Below are 15,395 nucleotides of genomic sequence, written 5' to 3'. Positions count from 1 at the left end.
TACCCCCCGAGATCCGGACGATCCCGGATCTCCTAACCTTCCGCCGCGCCCTCAAGACATGGCTTTTTCAACAAGCGGGACTGACCTAGGGTGAATTTTAAATAGGGAATAATTTTTTAAAGATTTTAATAATGACACAGCCATAAATATATTTGGTTTTTAATTGGTTTTATAGGGGAAATGTTTTTTGTGTTGTTTTGTTTTTTTTTAACATGCTGTGAGCCGCCCTGAGTCCCGTGGGGAGAAGGGCGGCATAGAAGTTAGTGAAAATAAATAAATAAAAATAAATAAATAAATAAATGAAGAATTGGATACAATTCTCTTATGGAAGGCATTATGCCTGCTGTCTTAAAATTTGTGGTCATTCATCCCCTTTCTAAAGTCAACAATTCTTGAAAATAACAATGTGGCACCAACATTTTTTTAAAAAAAAGAAGTTGTTAAAAGACTAGTGGAGTACCAGTTAGAGATCACCCTAAAGGTAATGGTTTATTTAGAATAGAAGTCAGGATTCATAACTGAGCATGGACAGAAGCCGCCTTGATTTCCCTCCTGGATGGATTGCATTAGAATATGGATAAGTGTAATGCAGTCCTCTGGTCCTTTTAGATCTCTTGAGTACCTTTGATATCATCTACTATGAAATACTTCTGGATTACATGCTAAACATTGGACCTTGTGAGCAATATATTGCAGTGTTTCTCTCCTTTCTGTCTGAACAGTACGAGTCAATGGTAATACATTTACATGGGACAGGCTTTAAGCACTGCTTAAAAGCTACTGGTAGTGTGGTTGTCCAGCAGTAACCAACAGGGTCATCTTTTCTCTCCTGTATATGTAACATCTATATGAAGATGCTAACTGAATAATCTACTTGGTTTAAATTAGATTATCTCTGAGGTCATTTACATAGCTTGAGATGTGATATCATGTGATATGCTGGATAGGAAGACTTCCCTAGATATAGAATCCATGTTTTGGGGATTCTCCTAAATGCATCTGGTCCCTCAACATCCTAGCAGAAAACAATCCAAGGAACATACCTAAAGGTCCTGATTAGTGTACTTAGCAGAAAGGTTAAGATTATAGTGCAAGAATTACAGTTATTCTTTTACTTTCTAATGAAGCCTCATTTTTGTGAAATAATTTTGCTCATAATTTTGATAACTGCCAACTTCCTTACTAGTTTAGATCCTAGATCCTCATCATTTCATGGACTTACTACTGAAATGTTCTTTATATGGGTGTTCCTTTGAAGGCTCTCTTGAAGCTGCATGTGGCACAGAATGCAGCGGTCCGTTTACAGTGCACGAAAGCCACCAGGATAACATAATCTGTAAAGCCCTTCCTGGCATGGTGCCTCAGTATCTGTGGGAGTCCCCTCTCATGAGATTAGAGAACAAGGCTACAATGTGTTACTTTTCAAATTATGGTCATCTATTTTACGTAAACCTTATCTGTGGAGATCCAGATGGCATCCTTGCTTACAGTTTTCCAGTGCAAAGGACACCGCTTGGGTAGCATTTATATCTGCTGAAGGATATAGAAGGGCATAGAAGTCATTCTGGTGCCATTTTTTAAGGAGGTGTGATTGTATGGGTTTTAAATCAGAAAGCTAATTAGAGTAGCAATATTAGAAATGTTATAAATAAATGAATGCAAGCCTTTGAATCTTCGGCAAAAAAATCAGGTTTTCCACTCAGTCAAGCTTTTAATGGATGGCACTGCCTAAAACTCTGGCAGTTAAAAACATCTTTTCTGTTGACGCCTCAGAAAGACAAAACACAAGTACAAAATCTTTCACAGATTGTGACTGTAAATCCCACAATTCACATGGACAAGAAGCTTTTCTTCTTACTTATCCAATTCTCAGCCTGCAGATGAATAATAAAGTCACCACTGGTTTGAAGGGTTCTGTATTCAAATTTTATGTTGTAAGTAAACTTACGTTAACCGTTCTGTAATTATTTATTTATTTTGTCAGTTTCTACTGCTGCCCAACTAGCAATATGGAAGGAAAATAAAAACTAGGCCAGCAAGATGAAAGCATACATAAGTAGTGCTCAACTTACAGCCATTCATTTAGTGACCATTTCAAGTTACAACAGTACCGAAAAAATGACTTACAACCAATCCTCACATTTATGCCCATTGCAACTTCCCCATAGTCGTGTGGATCAGAATTAATGGGCTTGGCAACTAGCATCTATTTACAGTGGTTGCAGTGTACTAGGGTCACGTGAGTGCCATTTGCAACCTTCCCAACTGGCTTCCAACAGGCTACGTCAGTGAGGAAGTTGGATTCACTTAACAGCCATATGATTCACTTGACAGCTGCAACGATTCCTTAACAATTGTGGCAAAAAATGTTGTAAAATTGGGCATGTGTCACTTAACAACCACCTTGCTTAGCAGGGAAAATTCTGGTCCCAATTGTGATTGTAAGTCGAGGATTATTTGTGTACACATACAGCACAGCAAGTCCAAGGCTTCAACCCTGTCAGTTTTTGGAGAGTTACAAATAGGCTCATCCTTTATCCTGGCTCAGTACTCAGTGGAAAGGCTAGGTCTTTAAAGCTTTGTGGAGGGTCAACAAATTTGGGACCATGGAGTATGCTGTTCCTCTGCAATAGAAAATGTACATATCTCCTGAATCCTGCTGCAGGGCACAGTTTTAAAAATTATTTTCTACTAAAAGTAACAAATGACATGTTCTTTGATTCTCATTCATATATTCTATATGGATATATTCTACATTCCCTGTACATTTCTGAATTTTGTAATTATTACTTGGTATTTTTGATTTTTATATTATCTACTTTTTAAAAAAAAAAAACTAGCTTTTTTTACTATGTGCCATCGAAAGTTAGTGTCAAATCTGAGCAATCACATAGATTATTTTTCTCCATGACGTAACATGGACATCTCTAACTTGGCCCGTCAGGTGATCTAGAGTCAAATATATTTTTGCTATAACTAAGTTCATCTAGCTTGCTTCTAGTTTTCCTCTACTCTTTCCTTCTACCATTCCGAGCATTAAATCTTTCTTCAGAGAGGCAGGTCTTCGCATAATGTGTCGGAAGTACAATAATTTGAGCCTGGGTGTTTGTGCCTTGAGTGAGAACTCTGGGTTAATTAAATATCTTTTGTTATTTTGAAAATAGTAAATTTGCATGCGCTCACATTGTCAAACGTGCTCTAGTATTTCTATATAATATATTACCCAATGAAGCTTACAAATATTTCATAAGAGTGTAGGCATTAATGAACTAAATATTTGATCTTGGTTACTATGCATGTGACTGCTTGGCAGGATTTCAAGGCAAAGACAAATATTTGTAGCTACAATTTTCTATAAAGGACTTTTATAATTATAGAACTGTTATAATCAAGACATTCTAGAACAACCTTTTCTAATCAAATGCCTTTCAAATATATTGGATGGCAATTCTTGTAATTTCTAATTTGGCTTAAAAATAATGGGACTTGTGACCCAACATGCACAGACGTTGTTTTTCAAAACTTTGTTTTAGAAATAATTCTTTTTCTTTTGTAGTGATATAGAATATTGGTTTTGAAAAGATGATAAGCTTTTAAAACTTCACTCAGTTATTCTATTGCAAGCTAGACTGAAGCATATTTGTTTTGAGATTTATGATAGTATTTGATGATTATTATTATAACAATAGCAGCATAACTTAAAAGGGCAAGAAAAAATAATGGAGTAAGAATTAATCTTAAAATAAGTGGTATGTATTTATTTGTGATCTTTATGTTATGTTTTGTTAAAAAAAAAACCCAGAATAATTTATTTTACATTGAAAGAATTTTTTTCTTTTCTATTACTTAATTATTTTGTTTATTATTTTGATTCAGGATAGCTAAATTGTAACAGCTAGTAAATGATTACAATAAGACGTCAGTTGCATATATACATTTAGTTTCAAATGTTCTTGTTTCTTTTTGTTTTCAGGATTAACTTAAAGCAGATACTTTTTCTCAGCTGATGCTTTTGTAACTTCATTTATGGCATATATCTTTCCCGCACTGTCCCAATCAAAACCACAGGCAAATTGTTTTTGAAGTTTTTGTTTATTTCTTTTTATTTGCTCTTTATCTTTCCTTTTTATTTATTTCTTTGGCTGCCTATACCCAGTTGAGCCAGTTGATGCCCGTCCAGCTGCAGACAGAGGACTCACCACACGACCAGGTATATAATTGGCATGGCTTTTACCTAACCTGTGTTGTCCTGCATGTCTGTATTTGGCTTGAGCTGAAGGAATCATCTTTTCTTTGTCATATTTCTGTGCTGTGCTCTTCTGTCTTTGCACAGGCATGATTTAACAACAGTAACACACAAGCAGAATAATCTTGCTTCAATATTTCCATTGACCCATGAATTATAGATATCAAGAATATGATGAAATTAAAAGTGGGGCGACTGGATGGTTTAGGAAATTGTTACTCCTATGTATTTAAAAAAGTTAAATCAGGACAACTGGAGCAAAGTATATTAACTATATATTAATCCAGTTGCCCTGATTTAACTTTTTAAAATACTTTTGGCCTGGATGATTGAATCTTCATTAACATATTGCTCCTATGTAGTTTTTTTCCCTTATATACTTAACATTCAGCAGCATCAATTTGATACTCAAAAGATGTAATATTTCATGATACAGTTTTATGCATGAAACATAAATGTTTGATAAAATATATGAGCTTTAAAATGTGCCATCTATTCAGTCCAAAATGAAAATATTATTTTAAGCTACAAGTTTTCCAGACTGCCTCATAATTCTCCTTTTAATTACTATGTAATGTAATTTACTCACCCTCCCATAGCATATTAATAAAAATAGTTAAAGTAGTTAAACAATGGTAAATAGCACTTTCCACTTCTTTCATGAGCATAACTGGAATATACCACAAGTGAGGATATATATGTGTAAAATTAGTGGGCTATGGAAGCATTTATTTTTGGTGTATAATAAACATTAAAATAACTTTTTATCTAATAAATCATTTGGGCACATTGTCATATAAAATAAACATATAACACTATTACACGGGTCACAAGTTCCCAAGACATTTTTGAGTATATTATTAAGACCATAAAGAAAGAAAAATGTAAATAAATATCTTTTGAAGCAAAAACAAATCAAAGTTTAATATTAATCATGCTGCACAATGCAACACTTGGAAAACATTCTTGGGGGAAAAATTGTTAACACTACAAATATTTTAAAAATAAATGACTCTTTCCATCTTCAATGAAACCTGTTCAGAAACGTATCTGCCAACTTTGTAAATTCTTCTTGACTTTAATCACTCATATATTGTAAGCTGAAGAAAATTATTTTGATGTCTATTTTCTCAAGGAAAAATATATCTCAGGGCAGGGGTGGTAAGAAAAAAATTGTCAGTTCACTCAATGAAACGCCTAGTGTTAACTAGCAAAATACATGTTTCTTGAAATCGCCCTATTAAAAATCTCATCCTGTGATAATTTTCATTGTTGGACTACATACTAAAACTTTTAACGCTGTTATTAATTAACTCTTAAATCCTACAGAAAATTTGAACTGTTTGAAAGCTGTCATACAGATTTATTTCTCTAAGCTATGTTCTCTCCTGGTTTAGCTATCACAATCTGTTCCAGTGATTTTGTCATTAAGTGAAATAGTTTTTAAATTTGTGTGAGTAAGTGAGAGAGAGGAGTTTTTAAATGTGAGTGAGCGAGCGAGTGAGTGAGAGAGAGAGAAAGAGAGAAACTGGCAAGATCCTGTCATGTAATTCAGATTATCTCCTACAGTGGTCTATGCTTGATGTTTTTTTCCCTTTTTTTTTACTCTTTTTCAAGGCAGAGAGATTACTTTAACAAGCTCAGCAATGTGATCTCAGTTAGTTCATTAGAATCCCCCAGTCAGCACGGCTGCTGAATAATTAAGTTTCAGACTGAAGGCTTTTTTTTGTAATATATTTTATTGATTTTTTTAACATAATCATCATTAATATTTGGTAAACAGGGTGTTGTCTGAGTTTATATTTACAATCAATAACAACTTCTATAATTTCATACTCCACATAATAGCTTTCCTTGATTTTCTCTTCTGCCAATAATATTCTTTTTATCAACCTTAAATTAGTACATTTCTTAGTAATTTTAGTAGATAGCAATTGAATATAGACATTTTTCTAGTATTTCTACAAGTAACAACCACATCAATATAAATCTTCTTTTCTAATTAATCATCTTAATCACCTTGCCATAGATCTTATTTTTAAAGTTCTCATTTAAATTTGTTTTCCCCACAATGTTCAAAAAACATTTTTCTCTGTTAAGATTTTCTTAGTTAATTACACTTAAATATTTAAGTTTTTTTCCTCATACAAGCCATCCCAACACTTTTACATTTCTCATATCTTAAAACAAAACAAAAAATAAAACAAGAGAAGAAAAAAAGAAATAATATACTATTTGAAAAACATGTTCCTCTTAAGCTAAAATACATTTATGTCCAAAATTATTCTATTCTTTTTAAATATATTCAAACTAATATTTAATCTTTAAGTATTCTGTCTAATAAATCCACAGCTGATCTTTTAAAACTTTTCAAAACATTCTTATTAACATTTTCTCAAAATCCATTATCCTTAAGTATTGAAAACATTTCCCTCATATAAATCATCCCAACATTTTTATATTTCTCACATCAAAAAATACTATATTGCTTAAAAAGCCTATCCCTGTTAAACTAAAATTCATTTATATCCAAAATTTTATTTCTTTAACCATATTCAAACAAGTGCTTAATCTTTAAATATTCCATCTGATAAGTCCCATCATCTAATTTCTTAATTGGCTTTGGCTGTATGTAGCTTGGGCTAGACCAGGGGTAGGAAACCTTGGCTCTTTTATGACTCGTGGACTTCAATTCCCAGAATTCCTGAGCCAGCATAGCTGGCTCAGGAATTCTGGGAGTTGAAGTCCACGAGTCATAAAAGAGCCAAGGTTGCCTATCCCTGGGCTAGACTCTAGAGTGATGCTAGCCTTTTTTCTGTTCATTTCTGGAGGGCTTTCCCTGACCAACCAGATCGAACGCCATCTCTCCAGTCAGCGGGGTTTCCTAGACTGAAGGCATTTTTTTGTTAGGCACACAAACTGCATTGGTCAAAAAATGATTTTCTAAAAAACAATTACAGTTGTATTTGTAAGGGGTCATGAACTGTTATTTTGTTAATTAACTGATATGTTGCTAAACGAGGAATGGTATAATTTCAAAAGTTGCTTCTAAATATTGTCTCAAAATGTGGATTTAAAAAAAAAATATTGACCTGCATCTCAAAAATACACTGATTACGCTTCACATTTATTAGAGTTATTCCTTCAGGATATCATGGCATGTATATAGCAGTCCCTCATCCAGTTTTCTCCATGACCCTGTGATATAGAGTAGTAATTTAAACAACAATAAACTGTTGAAGGAATTGCTGTCTTCAGTGGTTACGGTATATAGGTATGAATCCTTAAAGAGATTTCACACTTGAAGATAATGGTCAAATTAAGAGAGTGATTCAGTGTTGACTCTGCTTCTCCACTATTAAACTTAAGCATCTAGCTTTCACTACAGATAAACACAAAAAAAGTGTAGATTAATTTAGCAAATACACTCTTAGTCTGGCAGCTGTGTATTGATCTCACTGGAATAAAATGGAAAGTGTGAACTTTTGCAAGCTTTGCTGTCATCCGAAATGTTTGGATATGAACACATACTGGCACATTACTATTCTAATGAGTTGAGCATTTATATTGATACAGAGCAAGACATTGTGAAGCGCTAGTTGTTGCTGGGTTTTTTTTTTAAGATTGATTAAACCCCTATTTCCCCATCTATTATGCAACTAGCAAAATTTCAGACCCAACACAAATACATTTATGGCATAAACCACCAGAGCCTGGCTTGATTGTTTTTCAATGGACAGACCTGTTTTAAACCTTTTTATGGCATCAGATTTTTGGCAAATTTCCATATATTTGCTTTATTAAAACATTGCAATGTAAGGGATAACCTAGGAAGAAATGAGAGAAAAAGCAGTATGTATCTTTCTTGAGGAAAAACATTGCTGTAAATAACATTGTTGGGATTCGTCGCAGTCAGTCAGATTGTTTAAACTGGATTTAGCATTTTTGTCCATTGACTGATTCTTTCCCAAAGATCTGCGATAGGGAGATATTGTTGTTTGATGGCATTAAAAGGAATGCCACAGGATGTAAACTGTTCCAAGTAAAGCTGCTTTTTTACAATTGATTGATGGAGATTTTGTCAATGCCGATGGTGTTAAAATGGTGTTTTGGTTGTACATGAGGTGCCTATCAGTATTAGTACTATCTTTGCTTTCTTTTGCCACAGTCATTCTAATTCTATTTGTGCATCTTTGTATTTTGTGATTTTCTCCAGTTCTTTCTCTTCTATTCTATGGCCTCCAGGTATTGCAGTATTCACTATCCAGGCATATCTCTTACAAGATTGCTACATCTCATGAGATTTCAGCATACTTACCCCTGAAATTTTGATAAAATATCACATGTAAACAGTAAAGTCTCTTGTTGCCCCAACATTATTGAGATTTAGGAAAGCAGTCAAACTTGATTATTTCAACAGAACTTTGAGGAAGAGTTGGCTTGAAATAGATTCTTGTTGAGTAAAATTATACAGTTCTATGGGTATATTATCCCTTGAGATAGGGACTCTATGCTATTCATTGCTCAGCTATTTTTGCTATTTTACCATTCTTTACATACATCAGATTTGATTCATATGTTGCATACATCAGATTTGATTCATATTAGCCTAGTAAAATACATAAATAAATGGCAGCCTTGCTAAAATTCAGCCATGAGTTAGAGTTATCTATTCCTAATTTAAATCAGAATTAAATACCGGGATATAAATTTTATTATTCATTAGCAATGATCTTTTGACTGAGAAATGCATATAAACCAGTATTTTACAATTATACAATTAGCTTTAGGGCCTGATTGTCCAACACTTTCCTTTCTCACAATGAGCCACAAATGTTATTTTGAACTTGCACTTGCACTTTGAGAAATGAAACAATATCACAATGTAACTGCAACCAAGATTCTCTATTGATGTTAATATTAGATATCTCAGTGAGCCAAATCAAACAGTCAGGCATAACAGTCTCAGTTAGTGCCAGGAATAAGAATCATGCTTTTAAGCTTGCTCCAACTTAATTACCTGGCCTCTTTTTCCTCTGAACACTGTTTGTGGTCTCATCTATTTCTTTGCTTCACTATTTTTCCTGTTTAACTCAAATTACCTTTCATTCTCTAATTTTTCATTTGCATTTCTTAATATTTTTCTGTTGGTAGCTGTGGTAGGTGGTGTTTCTATAAGTATTTTCAAAATTTCTTAGTCATTTCTTGGCTTTTTTTGGTTAATACAGGCTCTGGATTAACTAATGTTAAGACAGAAGAAACCTCAGAATTAAAGATGGATGCAGAATACAGACATGATTCAGGATATGAAGTACATCATCAGAAACTGGCAAGTATAGTGTACATTCTTAGATTTAATTTAGTTAAAATTAAACAATTTAGCAGTTACTACTGTTGTTGCATTGCTAAATTTGTTTATGAACCCATTTCGTATAAATTTCTTTAGGACGTTGTCCTGTGATTATTGAAATCTGGATTTTGAGAAACCATATTATCTTACATTGTAAGATAACATTTTTGTAGTAAAGTTTTACACTTCATTATGTTACATATTACATTATGTTGTGTTATACTTTTATATATGCATGTATATACATTTTTGGTAAATTATAAATATGGGTGATTTTTTTTTAATCACCATTCACTCAGCAACTATTCAAACTTACAATGGTGTTTAATGAGTAGTAATTATGACCAGACTTTGTACTTACAACCAGCACAGTCTCCTTCAGTCATTTGAACATGATCTGGGCACTTGGCACCTAGCTTGCAGTTATGACATCACAGTGTCCCATGGTCACATGATTGTGCTTTGTGATTTTCACTGTTGGCTTCCCACAAGCAAAATCAATGGTGAAACCAGCAGTAAGTTAGATGTTGTGATCATGTGAGCTCCTCATGTAATAACCCATATAGTCCCTACTTTAAAAAGGCAGCTAGGATGCCAGAACTGCTATTGCTAGGTGGCATGGTCATATGTTATTTTTCAATTTACAGCTGCTTTGCTTAATGACAAAGTTCTGGGTCCCAGCTATCATAGGTAAATGAGAGCCACCTGTAAAAGTTTTTTATAGTGTATGGCTAAAAAAAAAAAGCACCACAAAAAGAAGTAACCAGTGGATTTAGATGGATTCTATATACTTCATTATTTGTTTGCTTCTTAAATTGGCCACTATCATATTTCCCATCTTCATTGTATGTGAGTGGATAGATCCCCACTTGAATGAGAAGGCCTCCTGCTGTTCCTTCTAGTTTACTACATACCACGGGTTTATTGAAATTTTTAAGTTTAAAGAGGGCTAAAGAGAGGAGCCCAAAATACATTGAATTTGAATCTCCTTTTGGAGAGTAATCTGCAAGAATCATACGAATTAAATATATATTTGTAAAATTCTTTGAGGGAGAATTTGTTTTATGGTGCCAAAGTGAGCAGAGAAAAATTTCCCTTATAATTTTTAATTATTCTGTTGGTCACATGCCAAGGAAACGCTTAAAAGAGTATTGAAAAGTATTTGTTTAAGAACAAGGGCTCAGTATTTTTTATCCTTTAAACTTGATGATACAATTTGTTTGCCTTAAAATGCCACCTTTTTTTAAAAAAAAATTGATTTGGAATTCCTCAGCATATGTTCTACTGGCCTCAGCCTATTTGGTCAACTCCTGCAGGGAGAATCAGATCATAACAATTTGCCTTAGGAAACAATATTTAGGTATTTAAACTTGTTTACTTTGGAGAAATTATTGGATTGTACATTGCAAATGCATCATTTTGTAAAGCTAAAAAATACATTGGAAATCATGTTAACTTCTTATACGATAACCTATTATTTTTATTTAGGTATTCTTTGCTGAAGATGTAGGTTCAAACAAAGGTGCCATAATTGGACTAATGGTAGGGGGTGTCGTCATTGCCACAGTCATTGTTATCACTTTAGTGATGCTAAAGAAGAAACAGTATACCTCTATCCATCATGGTGTAGTGGAGGTAAATGAAACTGATTAATATTATTCCATTCATTATTTCAGAAGAAGACAATACTAAATAGATTTAAATCCATCTGTGTAAATTGTGTATTTAGTAGAATGGTATTAACTGCTTATATGATATGAGATATGTCATCTGTATTCTTAATATTCTTCTTTTTAGTATGGGTCAATTTCTCCAGCTTAATATTCCTATGTTAGATACATAGACCTGTGCTCCAAAAGAATGCTTAAACTGAAACTTTAGTTGTTTCTCTATATCACCCACATAATAGCATGGAATAGATTTCCTATCTCTGTAGTCTCAAGGTATTAAAAAGGTACATCTCACCTTTTTAAAGGTATTAAATTACAGAATGTTTTAAGCTGTGGACCAAAGCACTGACTGTATTGTCTTTCTGCATAACATCTATTGGGAAGTAAAAGACAGTGAATGACAGCTCTGATGTTTTCCAGGACCAATCCTCATTTGAGTGATTTGAATGACTATATTACAGGACTGAACATTCACCTACTTTTTAAGCAGCTTAAACAAATGTTAAATAAACAGTGAATTTTATACAGTATTTCTTATATCTAGAAATGTTATTCCAATACCTCCATATAAAAATTGAGGAGGATATATTCAACATTGCCTGTTAACCAATAGAAGCTCAGATACTGTCATGATTGTTAGTGGTCACAAAAATAACAGTAATAATTATACAATCCCAGTGTTTGTAATGTTCAAAAGAAAATTAATAGTTCAAAAGAAACTACTAAATTTGATCAGTGGCACATCTAAAATATTTTGATTCAACTTGCCCTATTTTCCAATGATAGTATATCTTTATCAAACTCGGAAAGTATCATGCCAGTCCATACTATAAATAAATTCATTAAACTGTATTAGTATTACAGTGTTATTACTATGATAACAAGTAAGCAATTATATGACAAAATTTATGTATCTTGTATGCAGACTGGACCCCATCCTTTTGCCCTTCAAGCAGCTGGTGACGATTTTAATAAGGCAATAACAGATTTTAATATATTTAATTATTGTATGGATGATTTAGCTTTGCATTGCTAGAGTTGTACAAATAAAGGGAATACCAATGCTGTGAATGAATAAATAAACCAATTCTACCGATAGAAAAGAATATTTGTAGCTCAGAGTTGAACTGTTGAGGTCCTTGGTGATCTCTGAGCTTGATGGTTTTCTTGTGGCTATTGTTTGTACGGAATGAGGTTTGCTATCATTTTATGTATTTAATGGCCACTAAGATATAAAATAACTGTAAACCCCACTTAGCACTGATGATGTTATCTAGTTTGGTAACAAAACACCTGCAAGAAAACAAGCAAGCTCAGAGAGCACCAAAAGACCCCACAAACAATTGTGGCCTGTCCATGTTTGGCTTTGACTGTACTCTCCTTTGTCCTGCTCTAGGTGGATGCTGCAGTGACACCAGAGGAACGTCACCTTTCTAAGATGCAACAAAATGGCTATGAAAACCCAACCTACAAGTTCTTTGAGCAAATGCAGAACTAGAACACCATAGCAACCTCATGAATTGGACAGCAAAGTGATTGCTTCACTGCCCATCGATGTTCAGCTGAAAGTAATATGGAAATAAGCAAACAAAACAATGTTTTATTATTTACTCATTATCGCCTTTTGACAGCTGTGCTGTAACACAAGTAGATGCCTGAACTTGAATTATAAAATCAGTAATGTACTCTTTCTTGACATTTCAGTCTTTACACTACATTATTAATGAATGTTTTTGTGTACTGTAAAGTTAGCTGTACTTAACTAGTGCATGAATAGATTATTTCTTGATTATTTATCATACAGCTCCTTTAGCCAGTTGTATATTATTCTTGTGATTTGTGATGAACAAAAAAAAATTAAGTCCTAATTGAAATATACTTTTAAGAATTGATGGGGGATGTTTTTTGTGTATGTGGGATTGAGCTGCTTCTCTTTGCCGAGTTTTCCTTTTTCTGCTTACTATGCATTTTAAAAACAAAATGTTTTGGGATTTATTTTTTTTTAGAAAGTATTCCAGATGAGTTATTTTCCTCTGCAGTTGCATTTTATTGTACAGATTGTTGCTTCTGCTGCACTAGTGATGTAGAAAATCATGGGAATACACATTTGTTTCTTTGTGCCTGTTTTATGTGCACACCTTTAGGCATTGAGGGAGTAAAGTTTTTTGTATCTTTTCATCTAAAAAAGAAAGAAAGAAAGAAAAAGCATCATCCCTGTTAATCATGAGCACTTTTATACCAGGGCAGGGTGAAGGGGAAGGATGGGAGAAGTGCCTGCTGGTTTAAAAAATAACAGGGAACCTACAGATGTTTCTGCAGGTTAATATACAGAATTGTTGCTTATGAATTGATAAGCTTTCTATACTGTGTTACATAAATAAATTACAAATAAGACTATTGGGCAAGAGTTTTACTTGGATGGAGAAATTACATTGTGGGAGGAATAATTTTAATAATGCCATCAAGTGGGAGGGTTGGGAGGGGTGAGCTAGGGTTTTTTTTTCTTCTGCAAAAAGACATGATTCATAGAATTTCTTCTTTAAATACAATAGATAAAACTAGCAGTGGGTGAGAGGGTGTTTGCCTTGGCATGCCTTCCCTCTAAAATGTCTCTTTTTTCAGTTTGTATAATAGTGTTTTAATGTAAATAAATACATTCCTGGAGGAGTTTTATTGTATTAGTGTGATTCTGTGATAACTGCCCTACATCACTTGCTTGATTGTATGCTTCATTCCATGAAGAATGCTCAGGCATTCCTGGTAAACACTAAATTTGGGAAGCTGACCCTTACAAGCCTTCCTTAATGTTGTTGTGGATTATTGAAATCTTATCAAAACTTTCAAGGTTGATAATCTTCTGCTAAGGAGGATATTTGAGGAAGCAGGGGATTAACATTTCAAGAAACGTACTTTTTAAGTTTTGTAAATAACTAACAAAAGAAGTGACTGCATTCTGGTAAGCAGGAAAGGATATATTTTTAGTCAAAAAACTCCTGGCGCACTAGATTATATCGTATCTTCTATGGTAATAATCACACACCAATTAGTAATCTATGATATGCTCAGCCCCCTGCATCTTTACAGCCACCTATCCCTGCCACTGAACAGTCCAGGAAAAAACCCCTAAGAGTAATTTTTACCTAGCTTGCATCATGTTATTTTCTTCTGTATAGTCAGGAAAATACAGAATTTGTAAATTTTATTTTCCTTAAATGTATACTTATATACAAGTACAGTTCTCAAGCTACTCAGCATTGTAGCATTAAAGGCAGTGGAAGGAAATTAATTCAATTTGCAGCCTTTGAGGCAAAATTGCTCACTGTTAATTTGCTCACAATCATAATTGGAATGGGCACTACTTTTTTAGAAGGATGCATATTAGTTAAATTTTTTGATAACCTTTTGCTTCCAGACTAGGAGTCTGGAAATTAAGTATTCTATTCCCGTTTCTTTGTTTTACTAAATGTAAGTAGCTACCTAACCATGCTTCACACCAGAATCAACTGGAGGAAATTTCTCCTACAGTGGTTTAATTGTGATTAGAGCCTATATTTGCAAAGATTCAGCACTTTCGTAATTTCATGAGACTTGTCTATTCTGTATCTCTCAGTTCTATTACAATTACAAAAGACTAAACTTATATTATTAATGTATATTTCTATATATTGATTCTCCTGTGGGGACAGAAGTTAATATTAAGAGCTTATTGTTTGGATTAATACTAATCACTTAGCATACAAGTAGTGCAGTAAGAACATTTTATCACATTAACTAAAATGCCTTTTATAAAAAAGCCTATTAATTGTCCAACAAGGAATTGTTTTAAGCACGTTTTGGTTAAAAAAAATGTATAAAAATATGTAAAAGCCATTTTAGATCAAACAGTTTCATGTTTTAATCTAGTACATTTATTGTTTAAAGAACAATATTGTTTTGTAAAAGAAAGTTTCCAATTAAAACAATCGTAAGAAAAATCTTTCTTGTAGTTTTGAACTGATGTAGTTCAAGGGCCCAAATCTCTTGATTATGTGACAACAGATCTAAAGCAATCAGTATCATAGTTCCAGAATGTTTAGGGTGCAGACCTACAAAAACTATGAATAATTCATATTTGGACAAAACTGCTGTG

The 15,395-nt window shown here is 33.4% G+C and overlaps 1 protein-coding gene across 2 annotated transcripts in view; it reads left to right on the top strand.

Annotated features, from left to right (window-relative positions):
- Positions 1–13,742, top strand: part of APP (amyloid beta precursor protein) — a 103,181-nt gene extending 89,439 nt beyond the window's left edge. The window contains exons 14-17 of one of the 2 annotated variants that reach the window (XM_015821363.1): positions 4,157–4,210; positions 9,475–9,575; positions 11,085–11,231; positions 12,663–13,742. In XM_015821363.1, coding sequence (XP_015676849.1) covers positions 4,157–4,210; positions 9,475–9,575; positions 11,085–11,231; positions 12,663–12,764 — 404 coding nt within the window. In that variant the 3' untranslated portion in view covers positions 12,765–13,742. The remainder of the gene's footprint in view (positions 1–4,156; positions 4,211–9,474; positions 9,576–11,084; positions 11,232–12,662) is intronic. The other variant, XM_015821364.1, reaches the window with a different exon arrangement.
- The last annotated feature ends 1,653 nt before the right edge of the window (positions 13,743–15,395 follow it).

Source organism: Protobothrops mucrosquamatus, unplaced genomic scaffold (genome assembly GCF_001527695.2).
Source record: "Protobothrops mucrosquamatus isolate PMUCROS unplaced genomic scaffold, P.Mucros_1.0 scaffold1313, whole genome shotgun sequence".
Taxonomy (NCBI): domain Eukaryota; kingdom Metazoa; phylum Chordata; class Lepidosauria; order Squamata; family Viperidae; genus Protobothrops; species Protobothrops mucrosquamatus.
Note: the sequence above shows the minus strand (reverse complement) of the source record. Positions and strands in the feature narration are given on the sequence as shown.